The sequence below is a fragment of the Polypterus senegalus genome, chromosome 5, assembly GCF_016835505.1.
Source record: "Polypterus senegalus isolate Bchr_013 chromosome 5, ASM1683550v1, whole genome shotgun sequence".
NCBI classification, from domain to species: domain Eukaryota; kingdom Metazoa; phylum Chordata; class Cladistia; order Polypteriformes; family Polypteridae; genus Polypterus; species Polypterus senegalus.
The window spans coordinates 174,789,574-174,814,861 of NC_053158.1; the positions used below are offsets into that span (position 1 = coordinate 174,789,574).

The 25,288-nt window shown below is 37.1% G+C and overlaps 1 protein-coding gene across 1 annotated transcript in view; it reads right to left on the reverse strand.

Annotated features, from left to right (window-relative positions):
- LOC120529650 (actin-related protein 3B) overlaps positions 1–18,791 on the reverse strand; it is a 58,291-nt gene extending 39,500 nt beyond the window's left edge. The window contains exon 1 of the mRNA XM_039753636.1: positions 18,573–18,791. Coding sequence (XP_039609570.1) covers positions 18,573–18,616 — 44 coding nt within the window. The 5' untranslated portion in view covers positions 18,617–18,791. The remainder of the gene's footprint in view (positions 1–18,572) is intronic.
- Between the last annotated feature and the right edge of the window lie 6,497 nt (positions 18,792–25,288).

Sequence of the window (25,288 nt, forward strand, 5' to 3'; positions counted from 1 at the left end):
TTCATTACTGATAAAATCAGTACTCACTAAAAACAAGAAACTCTTAGTGCTTAAATCAAGTAAGGGCAAGCTACAGTTTAATATGATAACAATGCACCATGCACATAATTTAAGATTACAGAAGGGTGTCCTTCTATTATCTCTCTGTTATAAAAAAAAAATTTGATTTTCTCGGAGAGACACTTAAACAACCGCGAGACGAGTCTTTGTGCCAAGAGATTTAACCACGTCCGGGGCCGGAAATAAAAGACAGATTAGATGACAAAGTAGAACATCGTAAAGAATTCAAAAATGTTGGCGCGGTACACATGCAGAGCAGGTTCAATCAATCAATCAATCAACATTTATTTATATAGCACATATTCATACAAAAAAATGTAGCTCAAAGTGCTTTACAAAATGAATAGAGAAATAGAAGACACAATAAAAGATAAACATAAGTCAACATTAATTAACATAGAATAAGAGTAAGGTCCAATGGCCAGGGTGGACAGAAAAACAAAAAACTCCAAAGGCTGGAGAAAAAATAAAATCTGTAGGGTTCCAGACCAAGAGACCGCCCAGTCCCCTCTGGGCAATCTACCTAACATAAATCAAACAGTCCTCTTTGTATTTAGGGTTTTCATGCAAGGACCTGATGATGATGGTCACGTAGACTTCTGCCTTTCAGTCCATCAATGTTGGTGCATCATGATGCTTTGAGTAGGTGGTGGTGGCGCAGGCCGCCACCACAAAGAAACCGGAAAAAGAAACAGAAGAGAGAGTAGGGGTCAGTATGGTTAGGGATTATGGGATAGGGATAGGGATAGGTTAGGGATAATGGAAGAATTAAAATTCGAAAATCTCAAAAAAAAGGATAGTAAAGAACGCATTAGCGCAAACAAACATAAATTATTACTTTGTGAAATAACGGAACAGTGAAAAGAGATTAAATATATTGTTCGGATTTAAACTAAGTCAGAGACAAGTAGATCATCTAACTTGTGTTGCCATCAGGGGAAAAAAAAAGTATTGTTTCTTCTTAATGAAGAGGCGTCTCCACGAGAATTAAAAGATTTGTTGTTTGGTGAAAGTGAAATCCTGCAAGAGAAAATTTCAAGCACATACACGGTTCAATCATTTCTCATCTGTGTGAATACTATTGTCAGACACATTTCTTGTAGAGAGAAGGAAACAATATTCACTCACGGGTAGTTTATATGTTGTGTTGTCACAATGTAATTCCAAACACGGAATCAAAATTCAATACGATATTGATGAAAAGGTAAAAGTGAAAAGAGAAAAGAAACTGAATATATGGACACAGGACATGGCACAGCAGCTGATCGACCTAAGAGGAGGTAAAAAATACTGTATTTGTTTCCCATTGTATCACCATTTAAGAGGGGGTTTCGGAGGAGCAACTGCTTCTCCTTGGGCTGCGTTCAGCCCCCCTCTTCACAACGCGAGCGGCAAAGATGCAAACTGGCTGGCACGTAGCACAGGCCCTCGGGCATGGGGGAGCAAAGCCCCCGGGATTTCTCAAAAAATTGAGTCAATCTTAGTGAGCCAGACAGTTAACCCGTAAAGAACCAAAGCCAGGTAAGGCAGAGGCCGGTGATATCTTTCATAGCTAATACTTCTGCCTTTGGAAAAGTTGGAAGAACTTGGCCGGTTCTTTGCTTTACTGAAATTTGTCAGACTGCTGAGATTTTAAAGAGGACTTTGTGTTACTAAAAGCTTGTGATTAAAGCTTGGCTGAGCATGTGGATTCTTGCATGAAAATCCAACCATAAAAATAGTCTGTTACTTTCTCGGTGTTTGATGGAAAAAAAAAAAAATCACCTTGACCCAGTTTCCTAAAGCAGACTCATCTTGAAATCCTGCAAACAAATTTGAAATGGTTGACATTGTAGCTTCATGTTTATCTCTGTTCCCTCAAATTTCCAAGGATTCAGATTACATTTCACACAATCTCTCTGTGTTGTGTGCTTTCTCCAGGTATTAAAAAGATGTGCATGTTACATGAAATAGCAACTCTAAATTGTTTAATTTTATGTGGATGTAACTGAATATGTTAGCAAACCCTGTGATAAGAATACATCCTGTACACACTTAGCTCCTCCCTTGTGTCAATGCTGCAAGCATGAGCTCCAACAACGCTGCAATGGAAGCATTGCATTCACAGAATCTACCAAGTCATTAAAGGCAGGTTTACGCACCTAGGGTGCCTTGCCCAGTGTCTGACAAACCAAAAATAACTGGATGTTTTTCTCAACCATTTTCAAATATGACACGCCTAAAGATTTTCTAACAAAATATCCAATACTGACTAGTTGATCAATAAATTGGAACATTTGAGATGAAAGGAATATACCTGGTTACTGAATTAATATGAACTGGGACTGAGTTGGAATGGCACCGTCTGTGTAGAGTTCTAGGTTTAACTCGGGTGTTCTCTCACAACCCAAAGACCTGAAGGATACATCAACAGATGACTCTGTATTCTTCTGTATAATTGAGTATAAAAATGGACTGGAGAAGTAGATGAATGGTAGCAGTTTAAACAAGTTAGAAAAAGTACAGATGATGTAACACTTGGGTGCAAAAGTTGGAGCATTTTTGAGATATCTCAATGAAATTGAACTTTAATGAGAACCATAATCTATACTAATAAAAGGCAAAGCCCTCACTGACTGACTGACTGACTCACTCACTCACTCACTCACTCATCACTAATTCTCCAACTTCCCGTGTAGATAGAAGGGTGAAATTTGGCAGGCTCATTCCTTATAGCTTACTTACAAAAGTTGGGCAGGTTTCATTTAGAAATTCTACACATAACGGTCATAACTGGAACCTATTTTTTCCTCCATATACTGTAATTGACTGCAGCTCGATGGCTGTGGGAGGCGGAGTTGCGTCTCGCGTCGTCACGCCTCCCACGTAATTGAGTGCCTGCCAATATAAGGTAAATATTCGCGGATGAAGGACTGTGCTTAGCATATTCATAAGTAAAAATATCTGAATCACAAACTGATGTTAATTATATTTTGTCCATGAATACTTATTAAATAATTCCAAATAGTCTGTCTGCTTCCTTTCATAGCTTTTCCAATGGTTGTGCTGCTTCCAGGCATGTATTTTCGTATTAAAGCATTTAACCAATCACATCTCAGCCATCATTTGTTGCCAGGCAGAGAGGCCTTCACAATCCATTGTGCAGGCACTCTAACACAGAATAAATATCGATTAACCTGTTGCTTCAACCAATCAGATTTTGAGTTGGTGTCAGTACGGCCCTCTAGCAAGGAGTACAGCAACGTCACCGTATTCAGACCCATTGATTGGATAGAAGCCGCAGGTTCGACTTTCAGCATTAGCTTCGATGGCGATAGAAAGGTACTTTTTGATGGAACTGAGGCACACGGATAATCTGTACAACAGAGTGATTGAACTGTTTTTGAGGAAAGAGAGGAGGATGGATTTTATTTACAAACTAGCAAAATACCCGCGCTTCGCAGCGGAGAAGTAGTGTGTTAAAGAAGCAATGAAAAGAAAAGGAAACATTTTGAAAATAACGTAACATGATTGTCAATGTAATTGTTTTGTCACTGTTGTGAGTGATGAGTGTTGTTGTCATATATATATATTTACACACACACACATAAACATATATATATACATATCTATACATATACACATATATACATACATATATACATCTACATATATACACATACATATACACACACACATAAATACATACACACATACATACATACACACACAAATACATATATATATACATACATTCACACACACATATATAAACATATATATACATATACATACATATCTACATATATACACACACAGCTATTTCATATCAGTGCAATACGCTGCTTGTTAAAACGGATGACTCCCGCTCTTACGTGCAAGTCTGCGTGGATATTATGAACTATCGTATTTGTTCAAGTTCTATTTAAATTTTAAATAGAAGGAATTTTTATTTAGTCGACAGAAATATCTTTGGTAGGAATGGTAAAAACAGACAGGAATATTATTCGTGAATAAATCAACTCAAACCTTAAACAACTTATAATATTTTGCTCTCCATAAAAATATATCCTGTCTAAATTATACAAGTTAGAAATAAAGTAAACGTTAAAAGAACAAACATTCAAATTTCTTTACTCTTATGTAATTTTATATAAAAATAAACTTAGATTTTAAATATCCCAAAAGATTTTGCTCTCCATAAAAATATATCCTGTCAAAATTATACAAATTCAAATATGAACATGCTGCATAACAAAACCTAGAAATATAAATAAAATGTGTTCCTTTCAGCAATAACAAATCAAATCATTCAGTTGTCTTTGCTCATATGTCATTTTAGAGCTGGACGCCTGGCATCTTTTTTTGGCCACAGGTTCGTTTCTGTTTGGTGTGAGGTTCTGTGTTGTGGAGATTCTCAGGATGGATTGCAGGTGCTCATCAGTGAGGCGACTCCTGTGTGCTGTTTTGTTAGTCTTTATCACTGAGAAGAGCTTCTCACACAGATATGTGCTACCAAACATGCACAAGGTTCGAGCCGCATGTAGACGGACTTTTTGTTCTTCAAAGTCACCAAAGCGCCGTGCAAACTCAGTGCGCTCAGTTTATCAGCAAAGTGCGTATTTGGGAACACCGTAGTGACGACTTGGTTTAACATTACTTGGCAACAGGGAAAGTGGGGCAAATGCACTGGTGCATTTGTGTCTCCCATAAAAGCAGCTTCACTTGAAATCACTTTGTGATTGTGCACGGTTAAAACGTCCGCTGAAGTGTCAGATTCTTATTTAATTATTCTGCTTTCTGTATCTTCTGCATTGCATTCAGGTTACCCTGATGTTTTGTCTCATAGTGCCGTCTTAGATTAAATTCTGTAATTACAGCCACATTAGCTCCACAAATGAGACACACGGGTTCAGTAAACATATACTCAGCCTCCCATCGGTTTTAAAGGCTCTATTTTCAGAATCAACTTTTCTCTTCAGCATCGTGTGAGCTAGCCGCAATAACTTGCAGCATCATAAGGTAGACTTGATTAACGGTAAGTGTTCGGCAAGGCAGCTGAAGCGCTGCATTATGGGATCTGTAGTTTATTGTGTTACCAGCGCTTCATATACCGGGCTTTAATAACAATAATACAGTATATAAAATGATCTCGGGCGGATATAATTACGCCGGGCGGATGTGGCCCGCGGCCCTTGAGTTTGACACATATGGACTAAATAGAACTTGAAAAGATATATTTTTCAAATGTGATCGCAATTCAGATAGAGTTGACGCACTACAGCCTGCATGCCTCAATAAGTCATCCTCCCTCGCTCTTACTTTTTACCGTTCATCTAATGAATACACTGAGTATGGCTTTACCAAAACAATCATTGATGGCGAATAAAGTATCCATTATTCGAGTATGTAGATCGGGTATATATATATATATATATACCCGCATCGCAGCGAGAAGTAGTGTGTTAAAAAGCTAGAAAAGAAAAGGGAACATTTTAAAAATAACGTAACATGACTGTCAATATACAGTATTTGTTTTGTGAGTGTTACTGTGTTGCTGTCATCAAGGATTTGATTATCATTATTTCTTTCAATCAGGTTCGTATTTGTAGGATGTGTTGTGTTCAAGTTACATTCCGTGTTTGTCAATCGTTGTAAAGATGACAGGTTTCATTCATCGATTCGTTTCTTACTGCATCAATAAACAGCTCGTCTTCTTCTTTATCTGAGACCTGACACACTGCATGCACGGTTGTTTTTACACTGTCTTCCTTTAGCGGGACATTGACTTTTTCCAACGTGTGCTTTGTTTTGGATTTATGAATATGCTTGTATGTATCAGACGCTTCATATTTTTGCTGCCTTTTCAATTGTGTAATTGGTTTTGTTCAGCTCTTTGGAACTGTTGCTTTTATCTGTGCACTGCGTCAGTTCACGTGAGCCGCTTCGGTGTACATGCATCGAAGTTTCCCAGCTGTGCTGGTGCCATCTCGTGCTATGTCCATGGCTGTATTTAATGTTACCTTAGTCCTGGCACTTAAAACTTTCTCTCGCAGTTTCGCTGAGTTTGTGCCAAACACCACCCTGACCATCTCATCTTCCTCTGCATAAGCACAGTCCTTCACCCGTGAATATTTAGTGGAGTTTGCTATTGGATTGCCGCTGACGGACGGCCTTATATGGGCAGGCACTAAATTACAAACGCCAGCGGCAGCCTGTCTATGAACTTAATTTAAAGTGTAGGTTTACATCGTGCTTTGTTTCCGAAGTAGCAGAACTCATGAATATGGTTGTATATGTCACTTTCGCTTCGCTTCTTATTGTTTCGCTGCCTTCTCAATTATATAATGCATGTTTTCTTCAGCGCTTTTTGAGGTCTTCCTGGTTTTCTATGTACTGCGTGATTACGTGGGAGGTGTGATGATGTCACACGAAACTCCGCCCCCACGGCGTTGAAGCTCATCTCCATTACAGTAAATGGAGAAAAACTGCTTCCAGTTATGACCATTACGCGTAGAATTTCGATATAAAACCTGCCCAACTTTTGTAAGGAAGCTGTAAGGAATGAACCTGCCAAATTTCAGCCTTCCACCCACACGGGAAGTTGGAGAATTAGTGATGAGTCAGTGAGTCAGTGAGTGAGTGAGTGAGTGAGTGAGTGAGGGCTTTGCCTTTTATTAGTATAGATAATCCAAATTTTTGGTGAGTAAAATGTTGCGATTTTCCTAAATAATATTGCAAGTTTATGAGTTATTATTGATGTTTTTTATGTGTGTTGCGGCTGTAGCTGCAGTAGAAAGGAACTTGTTCACCCCTAGTTTGTCTATTCAATAAAGGCATTTATTGTGGCTACAGGAGATATCTATCTGCGATGCAGCGGCTCTTTATACTGTATTTCTGCATATTAAGATGGTTTTTATAACCATAAATTAGTTTTTGAGAGGCGGGTTGATTCAGAGGGAGAAGTACTGAAGGCCTAGGTGTGAGATGCACGGTCTGCCAATGGACCAGATGAAACGTAAATTTAATGAACATTACAACCTGAAAATAAACAAAACTGTAGGGAGGCCCATGATTAAATTAACGGTAAAAAAGTAAGAGCGAAGTGACGGTGACTTATTGAGGCCGGCAGGCGAGAGCACAATAGCACGGGGCACGATGTAGTGCACGTTAAATCAATCTAAAATGCAAGCTCAGATTCGAATAAATATATCTTATCAAGTTCTATTTTGATATAAGTAGGTTCTATTTAGTCGGCAGAAATATCTTTGGTAGGAATGTAAGTTGAATTTAGTCTTTACATTTCTATGGTGAAGAAAAATGTATGCAATGATGACTAAATTTAAATTACATTCCTACCAAAGATATTTCTGTCGACTAAATAAAAATTACTTATATTTAAAATTTAAATACAACTTGAACAGATACAATAGTTCATAATGCCCATGCAGCACTACGTGCACGTAAGAGCGGAAGTCATCCGTTTTAACAAGCAACGTATTGCACTGATACGAAATAGCCTGCCAGTTAATTATTTAGGAATAGAGAAATTAAAATTTTGTACAAATAATGTTTTTCATTTTTCCTCCTCGATGGATTCTGGCACCCCCAGCAACAGCTGCTTGTACCCCAAAGGGTATATATATATATATATATATATATATATATATATATATATATATATATATATATATGTATATATATATATATATATATGTATGTGTGTGTATGTATGTGTGTGTATATGTACAGTATGTGTGTAGATATGTAAATATATATATGTATATATGTATATATATATGGATGTATGTGAGTGTGTATATATGTATGTATATACAGTATATATATGTACATATGCATGTATATGTATATATATGTACATATGTATGTATATGTATATATTCTCTATGTTTATATATGCCAGCAACACTCATAACAGTGACAAAACAATTACATTGACAATGATGTTATGTTATTTTCAAAATGTTTCCTTGTCTTTTTCATTACTTCTTTAACACACTACTTCTCCACTGCGAAGCACGGGTATTTTGCTAGTAGTTCTATAATTTCAACAAAACTTGGTCCACTGGAAGCCAAGCAACTTCATGCAAACCCTCTGACATTACAACAGTAAGTACTTTCAATTTTATACAAATGTATATAAAAATTGGCTGGTTCAGCAAAGTTTCAGAAAAATTGGGATGTTGTTATTAGGACAACATGAAGACTTAGAGTAAACAAACAAAATTGAGCAATACAAAAAAAAAGTTAAACATTAGAATCTGAAGTGGAAATCCAATGCTGATGTATTCAAAAGACAAAAAGGCACATATATGTAAATACATTCCATTTGTCATTCAGAAGCAGTATCTTCTACAGAACAGAAGTCTCGACCCACAAGACGCAGTTTAGAACAAGAGATAAGCTGTACAGTATAATAAGTAAGTTGTGAACATTCAGGGCTGCTGTGTAGAACTTACTGCTTTTGAAAAATAAAAACTTCAAATATATTTAGTAATAATGATCAATTATACTCTAGACATATTTCATTCAATATAGATTACTACATCCATATGAATGACAGTACTGTATTTCATAATCCATTATCATTTACATTTACCTTTATTTGATTAGCAGGTGCTTTTTTCCAAAGCGACTTATAACAAAGGTAAACAATCAAGTAATATTAGGCTACAGCTTGTTTGTTCAGCAAGTGTAATAGGACAGAAAACAAAATTTGATTGCCGCAAGTGAATGATGTAATATCTTATATATTTACAATCATAGATTATAATCATTAAAGCAATTAAACTTAAATAACCAAGAATATAAAGTATTGCAGTGCAAAGTTTTTTTTTCCTCTTTTCAATTAGACAAGATATTCACAGAACAGAATGGTCTTCAATCGCTTCTTAAATACATTTAAGAAGTCAGCAGTATGGATGGAGGAGGGCAGCCCTTTCCACCATCTTAGAACCACACTGGAAAAGAGTCTGGATTGAGACTCGATGCGACGTAGAGGTGGAATTATTAACAACAACAACATTTATTTATATAGCACATTTTCATACAAAAAAATGTAGCTCAAAGTGCTTTACAAAATGGAGAATAGAAAAATAGAAGACACAGTAAAAAATAAAAATAAGTCAACATTAATTAACATAGAATAAGTAAGGTCCGATGGCCAGGGTGGACAGAAAAAACAAACAAAAAAAAAAACTCCAGACAAATAAAATCTGTAGGGATTCCAGACCATGAAACCGCCCAGTCCCCTCTGGGCAATCTACCTAACATAAGTAAAACAGTCCTCTTTGTATTTAGGGTTCTCATGGAAGGACTTGATGATGATGGTCACATAGACTTCTGGCTTTTCAGCATAGCATGTCTTAAACCAGTTAAAAGAAAGTGAATGTCCTGACCACAGGGGTCAGAATCAAACCTGGGATGACAAGATGGATTCACAAATTGATATCTCTGGAACTCAACTAGCACTTCTATTAAAACTACAGGGGGCTGTAAAACTGCATCTACCATGCTGCTGCTATAAACGGAAAAAAAACTGCAGCAAATATACAAGCTATAAAAACTTGGACACCAATAGAAGAAGATACACAGGCTGGGTCCACAATAGACGTAAAATCCTTCAGTACTTCTTTATATTCCCTGCTCTGTGCCCCAATAAATGCAAGTTATCGGCAATACACTAATAACCCAATCGTGCTTCACTCACTCAGAATATGATCTTTATATAGATCAGAATATGAGATCTTTATATAGACAACGTCTTTGCATCCTATGAACAATTACATTCCATATTTAATATTCCAGCTACACATTTCTTTCACTATCTTCAAATAAGGAACTTTGTAAAACAGAACCTTCCTCATTTTCCTCATCTGGCACCCTTATCCATGCTGGAAAAAATATTGCTCAATCTCAAGGACTCAGACACCATCTCTACAATACTGTATATAAAATCATTTAAAGTCCCTCCCTTTCAAAGATCCAAGAGGTCACTGGGAAAAAGATCTCTCAATTAAAATATCAGAAAAGGAATGGAAAGTAGCAATGCAGAGAATTCACTCAAGCTCCATATACGCAAAGCATACAATTATTCAACTCAAAATTGTATATCGAGCACATCTGTCTCATCTAAAACTCTCCAAAATGTTTCCAGGGCAAAATCCAACCTGCAAACGCTGCAATCAAGTCCTAGCCTCACTGGGTCACATGTTCTGGGCCTGCACCAAAGTAACATCATTCTGGACCAAAATGTTTAATTACCTTGCTCCACTGACAGACTGAGGAGATCGTTCCTCCACCACACTATGCGACTCTTCAATTACACCCAGGGGAGTAAATGCTAACATTACTCAAAATTATTGTCTGCTTTTACATGCATTTTTATTACTATTTAATTTAATATTGTTTTTGTATCAGTATACTGCTGCTGGATTATGTGAATTTCCCCTTGGGATTAATAAAGTATCTATCTATCTATCTATCTATCTAGGATCTAATCAGTAATATTTTAAAATAAGCTCTTAAAGCACAGAGGAAGCAATTATTTCTGTATTTCTTTGTCTTCTCCATTCATCTCTAATGGTTTATCAAACTTATTGATTTAGGTATGTCTACAAGCCTTAACTTTTACGCCGTTTGCCTTGCTCTCTCTCAGGGGTGGGGGTCGACTTGTTCTTAATTTTATTTTTTGTAAAAATGTATTGATTTGTATGGAATGATTGTAATAAAACCAATAAAATTAAAAAACAAAACTAACATATAATTTATTTACTGATCTCTACACGAAATTTATGTCTAACTTTCTACAAACATGTCGCTTTCTTGGTTTCAGATATATACACATACATATTTATGAACTCACATAAACATATTTCCTTTACATTTATATGGTATATTTTCCCTTTACACTATTATGTAACTGTTATTTATGCTATCATCATTGTATTAGAATATCCATCTATTTTTTGACAATTCATTTTGTTACTAACTATAAAACAATTTATAATGAACAAAATCTCGCATCTGTCATTATGTTTAGAACACTATTCAAGATGTTGTTCAGCACAAAACAGAACATAAAATTAGAGCATATTTCAATAATCTAATTCTACAAATTGTATTAAAATTGGTTACCACGAGTACTATATTCAATCCTCCCATAAAATATTATTTTACTTTTTTGAAAGGAAAGCATGGAGCTTGAAAAATGTTAACGATGTTGAAAAATTAACAGGATCCGAGCTGCAGCTTTGCTTTGAGTTAACAGATGAAAAGTTTTCAAGTCTTCAATGAAATACTTAAAAAGCATTAATCAAACTACATCATGACATTTAAACCTGACAGATTACAATCAAGTTGGCTCTTACTATCGGCTTTATTAATCTCTGCCATACTGTTCACAGGACTTTTTTATTCACGTGAGCTCTTATAACTACAACAATTATGTTTAAATCTAAATATTTTTCAACAAGTCTCATTTTAATTACTATTTTCTAATAAATGGCACATCATTGATTAGATAAAGACCAAGAATCACCTACACTGCAACAAGATTGATTATTTAACCCTAAAAATACATATTTTCAATATTTCTTATATTCCCAATAATTCAGCAATGGAATGCTGTTTTACCTCAAGCTTGAAGTTCTGAAACTCACAAATAACAACTAAAACTGTCTAAAAGAATCACACATTTATGCTAAATTTGTACACATAAACCAGTCTGGGCTGATGGGTTGACAATCAGAAATTTTAGTCTGTGCAATATTTGTACATACTTTTTAATCTTGTTAAAGTTATTTCAACCATTTGGGGATTAGGTTTTCAAATTTGTGTTCAAATTGATTGCCGTGTCTCTCTCACAGACTATTGACAATAGTATATTACAAACAACTGACAGTGAATACAAACACAGAAAATAACATTAATAAATTAAACAACATCTGTTTTGCATACTTCCTACAGTAAATCCATTTCCTAAAACTTTTGTTTTATTCCAGTGTATGGTTAAAGGCTCCCAAAGTCTGGGTGGATGAGACAAGAATAAACTGTAACATTCAGTTACTCTCACTTAAGCAATCACTAACCACTTCTTCACATAACAAAACAGGTAAGGGATGGGATATGACAGCAATATACTAGAACATTAGAAAAATTGTGATGAGAACAAAACATTCAGCCCAACAACCTCACCATCCTATTCACCTAGATTGTGCAAAACAACATCAAGTCGAGATATGAAGGTCCCTAAAGTCCTACTCTCGACCCCACCACTTGGTAATTTATTCCACGTGTCTATGGTTCTTTGCATAAAGAAAAACATTATAACACTTGGGTGAAATCTGCCCTTAAGAAGTTTCTAACCATGTTTGCATATTCTCCTTGAAGAATTTATTTGAAAATAAAAACTGGGATCTACTGTGCCAATTCCTTTCATAATTCTATACACTTCAATCATGCCCCTGCCCTAATTTCTGTTTACTTAAACTGAGCAGACTCTGCTCTTTCAATCTCTCATCATAGCTCATACAGGTACTTCTTAGTCCCAGAATCAGCCTAGTTGTTCTCCTCTGAACTTTCTCTAGTGCTGTTACTACTTTTTTGTAATTTGGACACCAAATCTGAATACAGTACTCCAGATGAGGCCTCACTTGTATGCCACATAACTTTAGCATAACCCCAACTTGACTGACACTTCACATATTATAACTTAACATCCTACTAGCTTTCTTCGTCGCTTCTGTTCACTGTCTGGAAGTACAGTAGATAGTGACGAGTCCACTATGACTCCTAGGTCTTTCTCATAGGGTGTACTTTCAGTTTTACAACTCCACTGACTATTCAAATGTTACATTTTTAGATTAGACTAGAAAGATGCAAGGTTCATCCAGTTTATGAAAACAAGAATAATCTGTATCCATTACATTTTACTTCTCAACATTGCAAGATACAGAATATAAAATACAATTCAATACATACAACACTATGATTTAAGTTAACTTTCATGCACCTATGGAAATTACATTTTCCACTATTCTAAATAAATACAACCGTGTATTTAGAGAATAGGCCTTTACTCCCACTTCGTTATTTGGTGACAATTTTATTCTTTCTATCAAACAACATTTGCCTAAATATGAACATCTCTCAGTGCAATAGTACTAAAGATACAGTATATTCAAAACTAAAAGATATTATTCTGTTTTACAGCCAGCAGGAGTACCTTTCTTAGTCATAAAGTACTTTCATATAAACAGGTTAATCTGTAAACAGTTTCACTTCTAAAGAAAGTGAGAAGAACTTTTGTCTTGATTTTGAATAACACAGTGAAATGCACATACTGTACATTTTTAAGCCTGATTAAATCCAATTCTAGGTCACACGGCATAGTAAAAGATACTAATAATAGTAATAATATTCAATTAACATTGTTTGTTGACAACAAATGCATTCATTTTTATTATATTCTTTGGGCAAATAATTTTGCTATAGGAAATTACATCCAGATATCTCATTATCTGCATTACATTAATGTTAAATGTAAATCACGAATAAAAAAGAGTACTATAAAATGCATATAGGCTGAATGCTATTGAAGACAAAATGAAGAAGAATATTACTGACAATAAAAAGCAGAAATACCAGGTAAAAATAAAATACAATCTTCAAAATGAATAACTAAAAATGGGTTTGGATACTAAACAGAAAAGCATCTTCTAACTGGAGCAAAATGGTGCAGAGGGTGACTAAATCAATCATTTTCAGCCAATAGCAGCAGGCAAAGAACTGAAACATCAGTATCAGCAGTATCAGCGTTAGACGACAACATACACTCACCTAAAGGATTATTAGGAACACCTGTTCAATTTCTCATTAATGCAATTATCTAATCAACCAATCACATGGCAGTTGCTTCAATGCATTTAGGGGTGTGGTCCTGGTCAAGACAATCTCCTGAACTCCAAACTGAATGTCAGAATGGGAAAGAAAGGTGATTTAAGCAATTTTGAGCATGGCATGGTTGTTGGTGCCAGACGGGCCGGTCTGAGTATTTCACAATCTGCTCAGTTACTGGGATTTTCACGCACAACCATTTCTAGGGTTTACAAAGAATGGTGTGAAAAGGGAAAAACATCCAGTATGAGGCAGTCCTGTGGGCGAAAATGCCTTGTTGATACTAGAAGTCAGAGGAGAATGGGCCGACTGATTCAAGCTGAAAGAAGAGCAACTTTGACTGAAATAACCACTCGTTACAACCGAGGTATGCAGCAAAGCATTTGTGAAGCCACAACACGCACAACCTTGAGGCGGATGGGCTACAACAGCAGAAGACCCCACCAGGTACCACTCATCTCCACTACAAATAGGAAAAAGAGGCTACAATTTGCACAAGCTCACCAAAATTGGACAGTTAAAGGCTGGAAAAATGTTGCCTGGTCTGATGAGTCTCGATTTCTCTTGAGACATTCAAATGGTAGAGTCAGAATTTGGCGCAAACAGAATGAGAACATGGATCCATCATGCCTTGTTACCACTGTGCAGGCTGGTGGTGGTGGTGTAATGGTGTGGGGGATGTTTTCTTGGCACACTTTAGGCTCCTTAGTGCCAACTGGGCATCGTTTAAATGCCACGAGCTACCTGAGCATTGTTTCTGACCATGTCCATCCCTTCATGACCACCATGTACCCATCCTCTGATGGCTACTTCCAGCAGGATAATGCACCATGTCACAAAGCTCGAATCATTTCAAATTGGTTTCTTGAACATGACAATGAGTTCACTGTACTAAAATGGCCCCCACAGTCACCAGATCTCAACCCAATAGAGCATCTTTGGGATGTGGTGGAACGGGAGCTTCATGCCCTGGATGTGCATCCCACAAATCTCCATCAACTGCAAGATGCTATCCTATCAATATGGGCCAACATTTCTAAAGAATGCTTTCAGCTCCTTGTTGAATCAATGCCACGTAGAATTAAGGCAGTTCTGAAGGTGAAAGGGGGTCAAACACCGTATTAGTATGGTGTTCCTAATAATCCTTTAGGTGAGTGTATAAAATAACAATATCCAATGTTAAACTTTTTACATATATTTACTATTTTGTTTTGCCTGTACGAGTAATTGTCTGTGTTAAGCTTGATTAGTCTACCTATATTACTTCTGTGTAGGTTTTCCTCGAACATCTCCAAAGATGTATTCAATACGTTGACTAATCAAAACTGGCCTCTGTATATGTGTGAGTGTGGTGGTGCAAGTAGACTCCATAATGAATTGGCATCCTGTACAGGGGCTGTTTCCTGCCTATTGCCCAGTGCTGCCAGGACAGGCACTGGCCCAGCACTCTGCATTGAGTCAAGCAGGTTTGAAAATATTATGTTATTACCTCACAGTATCATTTATCTGTTAGGTCTGAATGAAAAGCAAGAAATGAGACAAAACTAAAAAGAAATGGGAAGAAAAGGAATTACTGGCCAATTGGTATTAGACCTTTATTATTAAAATGTTTCTCTCTTTTTTTTTAGCAAACTTTAATCTAATCTAACTTAATATGCAAGCAGTATTATTTAACTGAGGCTTAACCTTAGTTTCTCATATTTGTAAACTTCTACAGTAATATTAAAAGATATCAAAGGAGGACACCTGGGGCTATGGGGTGACAGACAAAGGGGGTGTGCTGCTTACTATTTGCTAATACTCAACGTATTCTGACCCCCTCACTTCCTGCACACTTTTTTGTAATGCAGATATAATTTTAAATGAATAAATTTGCTGCTGCCTCGCAGTAAGGAGACCTGGGTTTGCTTCCCGGGTCCTCCCTGCATGGCGTTTGCATGTGCTACTCATGTCCGCGTGGGTTTCCTCTGGGTGCTCCGGTTTCCTCCCACAGTCCAAAGACATGCAGGTTAGGTGTACTGGTGATCCTAAATTGTCCCTAGTGTGTGGGTGTGTATGTGTGTGCCCTGCGGTGGGCTGACGCCCTGCCCGGGATTTGTTCCTGCATTGCGCCCTGTGTCAGCTGGGATTGGCTCCAGCAGACCCCCATGACCCTGTGTTAGGATACAGTGGGTTGGAGAGTGACTGACGGACTAAATTTGCTATTTTTACCCATCAGTCTACACTCAATAACCCATAATGATAAAACGAAAACACATTTCCAGAAAGGTTTGCAAATGTATTAAAAAGAGCAAGAAATTAAATAAGTCACTTATATAAGTATTCTGACAGTTGATTCAGTAGTTTGTAGAAGACTCATTGACCAATTAAAATCTTCTTGAGTAAGTCTCTACAAGCTTTTGCTATTTATATGCTGTTTGGCAAACTTCAAGCAGGCTGCCATTAATGCCTTTTCCTCAAGAGTGCTGCAGAAATTTCTGACCTTCTGACAGGATTCCCCATCTAGCTCAAGAATTCTGAAGCTCCATTAGGTTGACCATTGGGTTCTTGGACACCTCCCTAATCAAGGTCCTGTGCGCATAGAAGGCAGCTAAAGGGCTTGAATGGGTGTCATTATATGCCAGACTAGGGGCTGGTAGTGTTCATTGATCCTTTCTCTCTTTTCTCTGCAGACCAGCAGATGTAAATCCCGCCTGGGTCTAGGGATATCACTTCCTGTTCCAACTCATCTATATAACCAACATTTTCATTTTATCTCTCAGTTCTGTTTTGAACTCCAGCCTTTAAAGATCTGTTTTTTTGCTAAGTACTTGTTCCAAGTATACGGGGTGACTACCCCAAACATTTTTCTGTTTTGTCTTCTCTTATCCCTACACTGGTTACTCAGTTTGGCCTGGTGACCAACTCAAGAATAGTCCTGGTGGTTTTAAACTTCAACCATTCCCTTATTATTGAGGCCACCATGCTCCCAGGAATGCTCACAGTTTTAGAAATGGTCTTATCCCCTTGCCTTGATATATGCCTCAAAACAATTTGATAACAGTGAGTTCTTTGGACTTCATGACTTGGCATTTGTCCCTTTCTCCTGACATGCAGTTGGAAATATAGGACCTTATATACATACTGTAGGTGTGTCTTTCTAAATGATGTCCAGTCAATTCAGTTTGCTTTCAATCAGGACCAAAATCAAGCTTGTAGCTTTACTAGTTTGTAAGTAATTGCATGAGATGTGGATTGTGGAAAGACCTTAGCATTTTAAATATATATAGATATGAACTTTTAAAAAATTGTAACATGAACAGGCTCTCAAGCCCAACAGGCGTGTCCATCCTTATTATCTAGATTGTCCAAAATAATATCACGCTGAGATCTGAAGGTCTCTAAAGTCCTACTCACTACCACACTAGTGGTAATCCATTGCATGTGCCAATGGTTCTTTGCATGAAGAAAAACTTTATAACATTTGGGCAAATCTTTACAAATATCCGAGTTGCTGTGTTCTTACTGCAGAATTCATTTTAAATTATAGCTGGAATCCACTTTACTAATTCCATTCACAATATTTAAACAATTCAATCATGTCACTTCTTAATCCCTGTTTGCTTAAACCAAAAAAGTCCAACTCCTTCAGTCTCTCCTCATAGCTCATACCTCCGAGTTCTGAAATCAGCCTAGTCTCTCTTCTTTTAGCTTTCAGTACCACCTGCTATCCCTTATGTGTAAACAGATGTTATCTTATAAACAGATAAAAGAATAAAAAATAACAATTAACAAAACGCCTATTTCAGTAGTACCATAAAACATAGATAATGTAGGACAATATACAATAACATGCAGTGCCATGATGATGCCATTCAGCTGTCAGTCATGGTGAGCAAATAGCTACAAGAAAGTGCAAAAAGCAAAACTGCAATTCAAGACAAAAAATAACAGTAATGGCATTCTTGATCTTCTCGATTGAATTTCCTTTCTTTAGGTCATTCAATGGGTTTTATAAGATTATTATCAAAATGTGGAAATGTGTCAAGTACATTGTAAAGATGCACTATACTAAAAACCCGAAAGAGCTAAACTTACTCAACACTGTGCATACTGAAACTACATACAAAAATGTTACACTCACTCTTTTTATTGATATACACGTGAAACTGCTCCTATTTAAAATCTCTTCACTGAGCAACGGACAGAAATCGGTAGTATTCTCCAAATTCAAATATATAAGAATATCAATTTCAGTCGTGAGCACTTATATAAACGTTCACCATAGCGGATAGATTACCTGGTAGCAAAGGAATAACTGAACAGCTGTCAGCGAAATGCCTTGCTAAACAAAACGCCTTTCGTTCATTCGTCCAGAGCAACTAATACCATTACAGCAAAATGTTTACCAAATGTTTTTTCTACTATAAACTTGTTCTTGGAAAAAAAAATGAAAAGCAGGCATATTAAAGAAAAACACCAGTTTGAAGGCTCAAGCATTTTAGCGTTTATGACGATCGATGTCTGTGCGGGCACCTCGCCGAAGTCACTGCAACCACCACTCCGCTAACTTGGGAGCTCCCATGACCGTAAGGCGACCCGCGCTGTTCCACGTATTCGTCAGGCAACTCACTCACCCAGTTCCACAGTCTATGACACACGGAGGCAAGTGCACGGCCATAACGGGAACGGCAAGGAATCCTCTTCTTAGTGAACCATTAATGCAACGCGGTCGAGGAATTTGTTTTGAAATGTGTAATGAGGGCTGTTATTGCAGTAAGGTTAACGCCTAACAGGTAACTCCATGGACCGTTATAGGGCAGAGCTCTGGAGCACTTCCCGAGTCAAAGGGAACGGAGGCAGGATACGCCTTTCCGGAGCGTCCCGTTGTTTTTTTCAATATACGGTAGTCATGCCCTCATGCCGCTATAGCAACGCGGGGACCGCTATTTGGGATGACTAGTCAAGAGTTCGCGTTTCTGCAGAGCGAGCTATGTGCAGATCTGCGTAGCTGCTTGAATTCGATTGGCTGGTAAAAAAAACAGCTTCATCTACAATTGTGCATAGTGATAGTTACTAAAGTGCAGACTCTTTAGCAACAAGTATTTCTCAACACTTCTACCCTTCTATAAAAAATAATAATAATGATAAATAATAAATAGATAAATAAAGAGATCCACCCACCCGTTGTCTGCCCTGCATGAATATTATATGCACACAAGCTTTTCAATACTAACAAACGGTATTTACTAAGTTTAAAACGATCGATTGAAATAAAATTTTATAATGTATTATGATTACTTTTTTGATTAGATTAGATAACCTTTATTAATCCCATGAAGAAATTCAAATGCATACAGCAGCAGAAACATAAAAAAGGATAGACTCACAGGGCAAATAATACAGCCAATCAATCGATCTATAAATAAATAAATAAAAGTAAACTTATCAAGTACATCGGGTGGAACCACTGAATTGCCTGATAGCTGTTGGCAGAAAAGACCCCCAGAGGCACTTCGTAGCACACCATGGTGGAATGTGGCTAAAAGTGCTCCCAGTCCCAGAGAGCTCATTCTGGAGGGTGTTTTTCAGGGTGACATCCAATTCTGCAATCATCCACTTTTCCAAAACAGCTTTTAGTGTGTCCAGTGTGTTTTACCTTTCCATCCATCTACTTAAATAAAGAAGAAAATAACTTACTACACTCTTTATTAACCTGCGTTTGTAAGCAATTTTATTCTTTGTGAATTGGAATATATATATATATATTACAACACACACTCACAAGGTGACAAGGTAGAGTGTCTAATTAACCCAACAGACACGTCACTGGGATATGGGAGGAAAACAAGAATACCTTTGGCTAAATTATTGCAAATATGGGAATAACATTCAAATGCAGCACAGACAATGCCTGGGCCAGAATTAGAATGCAAGACTTTAGAACTGTAAGGATGTAGCACTAACTTACCATGACAACAACTTCAGAAATTATTATATTTAACAAGCAAAAAATGTTCACTTTTTGTAATATTATGTTCACTGTCAAATTATGTGGCAACTATAAATTGCCAATTGAAATGGACTGGTGTCCTGTCCAGGGTTGTTTCCCTCCATGCTGTCATTGTTTTGATGATAGGCACCAACTTCTCACAGATTTAAACTGGAAATGGCAGTTGAAATATGGGATGCATGATTATAGGTACTTCAAAATAAATTGGTCTTCTGAGGTATTCAAATTTAAAATGTAGAGTCTGATAACATATTGGTTCTATTGCCCATTGCACTCCGCAGTGGCTGCATCAGTAGCAAAGACCATCACTATTCAGGATTATGTGATCAATTAATACAATGTGCATGCTTTCATAACTGTTCAAAACTATAGACCATGGTCAAAATCTTAGACATAAAAACAGTAATAAAATGGGGAAAATCTAATATACTGCATACATAAAACTAACAAACTATCCAAGTAAGAATTTTGCTGTTCTCTTTACACATGGCAGTACTACTACTGCTAAAGTCAACTGATCATGCACACACAACCAACATAGCACACACATAAACCCAATAATAGACTCACATAAACCAATATAACACACATAAAACCAAACATGCACCCAGACAAATATCATTCATATCAAAACCAGTAGCCCCTACAAGAAACACAGACAATAAAAGTCAAGAAAGGTGTCACTATCTGAGATGCTTCAAGGGAATAAAAGGTGAATTAAAGGATCCTCTCGAAATTGACAGAATTCTGGTTAGTATAATCTCCATGTAGTAAAGTTAAACATAATGGCACAAGACACAAAGGCTATTTACAGGATTGTGGCACCTGTGCAAAAAACTCATAGGAGTTGACCAGTCATAGATTATGGCAAATTATTCCCAAAGCCATTGCAATAAAACCTTTTCAACAGTAGAGAATTCCAGCTACCCTTGCATAAATTTTCTTTACCATTTGGCAGTACACAATTCAAGATCAAAGCCTGAAATGTAAAAAGAGATTAGCAAATATTTTTGGAATTTCCAATATGTATATCTCAAGCAGCTAGATCACTGTGATCATCTGACTGTTCTCCATTTTGTATGCGTCTGTCAAGCATTGCATATTATAGTACTTTCTGCACTAGTGGTAAGGGCTGATGCTTGATATATTCAGCGTCTCAGGTTCACATTACATGCTTGGTTGTTGTCTATTTTCTGTGTACTTGGAAGCTAGGGACTTTTTTGAAATGGCCAGTAACTCTTTCAAAATCCTCTTGACATCACCTACAGTAATATACAAAGATGAATCATGTGGTGCTGCTGGCAAACACAGGAAAGGCTGTTTATTATCGTATTTACAGCAGGAATATAAAGCATTAAATTTATTCAAGGAGACAAAATGTGAATAAGATTTTATTAGGTTTTAATCCTTGTGCATCTATACACATTGTCACAGTTTATGTCGATCATGACTGCTGCTATAGTCACTCTCCAGATTGGCCATACATTTATTTTTAGCAACTTAACTGCTTTACTGGATTCTTAACCTGCATGTATTGCAGGATTCCATATTACTATTCTGAAATGCATACCTCCAAGCTTTTAGTGAATGTCTGGTGTCATTGATGCTCAGTTGTTCACACATCCTTTCATGAATCGAGTTATAACAGTTGCACATGTATCTCAAATGTGATTAGGAATCTTCAAAAATATCCAAAAATACTGGATCAAAATAATCCTGCAGTTTTTCATCTCTTTATAGTCCAGTACTGAACCATTTAACCACTTTATTTACCCACTCCTTTCTGCCCTTCAAGCCACTGCAGGATTACAAGGAGGTGCTCTCACTGCTTGAGGCGAGGACAGTGTAACAGATGGTAAGCAGTTTTTATTAGAGTGTAACAATGACAGTTTTTGGACCAATGGTGGAGTAGGTGACATGGTTATAATATTTAGGGTAAACATTCCTTACATTTCCTTTATTGAACAACAAATAATCAACCAGGATATACATTTATTCTGTGATAATGTTATACAGTAGATCACTCAGCACAATGCCTGCATTAGCTGGAGAGCAATGTAGACAGCAATTAGAAAAACATAAGAGCATCAGAAATTTGACATACAAGAGGAGACCATTCAGGTCCATCAAGCCCCTTGGTTTAGCTAATAGCTAAGCTGTCCCAATATCTCATCCAGATTCTTAAATTTTGTTCTTGTCTGCTTAAAGTCAAATAAATGAAAATTTGTAACATACTGCATTTTTGATACTACAAGGAACTGATCATTTGGACAGTAATTACTTCTACTTCCTGACAGCTCCAGAGATCTCTATCTGACTCCAGGTCAAGTCCCCATTACTAAAATCTGCATATTCTCTCTCTGTATTTTCTCGTAGGATTGTACTTTTTCCTACATTATAAAAATGTTAGTATTTGGCAGCTGCAAAATGTGTCTGTATAAGTGAGAGTGGATTTGTACATAGACTGACACCTCATCCACATTTGGGTCCCACTTTAAGCCCAATGTTGTAAGAGAAAAAAATAGATGGGATACAATTGGATAAATGGATTAACCAGAGGTGAATTTTTTAAAGAATTCGAGTATTCTTTTATTGCTTGATGCCATATAGTTAAATGGTTTAATGGTCTGGCAGCAAAGCCACATACTTAATTTTAAAAACTTTAAAAAATAAATTGCATAGCTAATGATGTCTGGTTCCTTTTTAGCACTTGTTACCTTAACTAAAGCCTCATGCTACCAAAACACAAAAAAGATTACAAAACAGACAGACGGACAGACAGACAGACGGACAGACGGACAGACAGACAGACCGACCGACCGACCGACTGTCCGACCGACCGACCGACAGACAGACAGATACATAGATAGATAGATAGATGTCACCACAGTGTCATATATAATTGCACCAGGTTTGCCTAGTTTGGATTTGGCAGGATCTTTTTAAGAAGCAATTAAAAATAACTCTTTACTTTCAACTAAATAGTGGTGCTGGTCCTAATTGCTTTAGAAATGGTTCTGTTTTGATGTTTTCATTTGTTACATACAAACATCCTTAAACACTACCTGAAACACAAAATGCATGTGGGCTATGTTTTCCACGTATAGTGGCATTTGCCTAAAAGGTAGTCCTGGGAACCTGATGGAAATAATACAGTAATTTACAGTATATAAGACTCCCACTGATGCAATTCCAATGTTTGTTGATACATATTGGTTTATTTCAGACTACAAAGTGACATACAGTATTTCTTGTACAGTAGCTACCAACTCTAAATCCAGTAAGCTTGATGTGTTCTACTAATTCATTCAGCCACTGCACCAAACAGTTGACACCATACACATATGACTTGTCCAGAGCCACTTTCTGTTCCTGGATGTCCAGCTTCCCTTTTTACCCTTCCTTATATTTATTTACCCCTTTTCACAAACCAGTTATATATTTTACACAAACCAGATCCCCACATAAATAATGGTGCTACGAGGTGTGGTAGAAAATTAATGAGACTGGCAACACTGCAAGCGATCTGGCAATGCTGCGCTGTTGTCCTTGATAGAGCACGTGTATCAGTACCCTCCCATAGCTCAGTGCGAGTTTCAACTCCTTCCGTTAACTACGTGATTTTTGTGACTGCTATTAGCGAAGTTGTATTTTTGGTTGTGCGTCACGCAAAATGGAACAGCGGAATTTGGAGCAACGTTGTGCCATTAAATTTTGTGTTAAGCTTGGAGAATCGGCAAGTGTGACGTTTGAAAAGTTAAAACAGGCCTATGGGGAGCATTCTTTATCCCGAGCTCAAGTTTTTCAGGGAGGCCTTCAACTTCGAAAACCAATGAAAACATCGAACGTGTGAACGCTCTTCTGAGATCAGACCGTCGTTTAACATTAAGAATGTTGAGTGAACAATTAAATTTGAACAGATTTACCGTTCATCAAATTTTGACTGAACGTTTGCACATGCGAAATGTCTGTGCCAAAATGGTGCCGAAAAACTGCCCTCTCCATAACAGAATTTTTGACCTCAAAAGGCATTCCTGTGGTTCCCCAGCCCGCTTATTCACACACCTTTTTCCTAAACTGAAAAATGTCCTCAAAGGACATCATTTCAGGACTTTAGAAAATATCCAAAAGAGTGTAACAGACATGCTGAAGACCATACCGGTTGAAGACTTCCAGCACTGCTACCAACAGTGGGAACAACGTCTCCATCGGTGTGTAGCTGCCCAAGGAAACTACTTTGAAGGGGATAACATTGATGTTTGAAAAAAATAAAAACTTTGGTAAATAAAAAATCAGTCTCATTACTTTTCTGCCACACCTTGTATGTTTAACAAGGCACAACTTCATAAACAAGCAACACTTCCAGGATATATATCTGTCACTTTGATCAGGTTTCCTGTCTAACAGTTGAGGTACTCTATGGACTAGTCTCTTAAAACCCTAATTTCAACAAACAGTTGTATACCAAGTCAAAAACTACAATAACATTAGATCTACTGTTACTGCTGTCAGCACTGTTATACATTAATAACTGAGGTCAACTTTTAATGAAGTTTCTTTTAAAAGGGTAGAAATACATTAGATTCTAATCTTGCTTGACTTAACTTTTTATGTCTATTTGAATTAAAAGTGATTTGGAATTCAACACCTTGTCATATCTACAGTAAATCAAACCAAACTCATTTCCAGTAATTAAACATCTGACTAGTGTCTAATAAGCAGGATGTACACTTTTAAATTTCTAAATAAGGTGATTACAGAAGTCAAACTGTTTCATATACGGAGTAGTACTGCCGTTAGTGCTGTGATTTCACAGCCACAGAAAAATTCAATTTTCAGGCTATTGATGTTTTTATTTTTTTGATGCATGTAATGATTTCCGTTCTGTTATCTTTTTATGTTTGCCATAAATGAAGCATAACACTGCCAATTGTTTATCCAGTGTAAAGTTCAGATGAAAGTATTAACAAATAAAAGAAATACTGTATATGAAATCCATCCATCCATTATCCAACCTGCTATATCCTAATACAGGGTCACGGGGGGTCTGCTGGAGGCAATCTCAGCCAACACAGGGTGCATGGCAAGAAACAAACCCTGGGCAGGGCGCCAGTCCAATTGCAGGGCACACACACAACAAGCACACACTAGGGACATCTTAAGATCGCCAATGCACCTAAAATGCATGTCTTGGGAACTCCAGTGGGAGGAAACCAGAGTACTCGGAGGAAACCCATGCAGAAACTCCACGTAGGGAGGACCCAGGAAGTGAACCCAGGTCTCCTTACTGCGAAGCAGCAGCGCTACCACTGCACCACCATGCCGCCCTGTATATAAAAT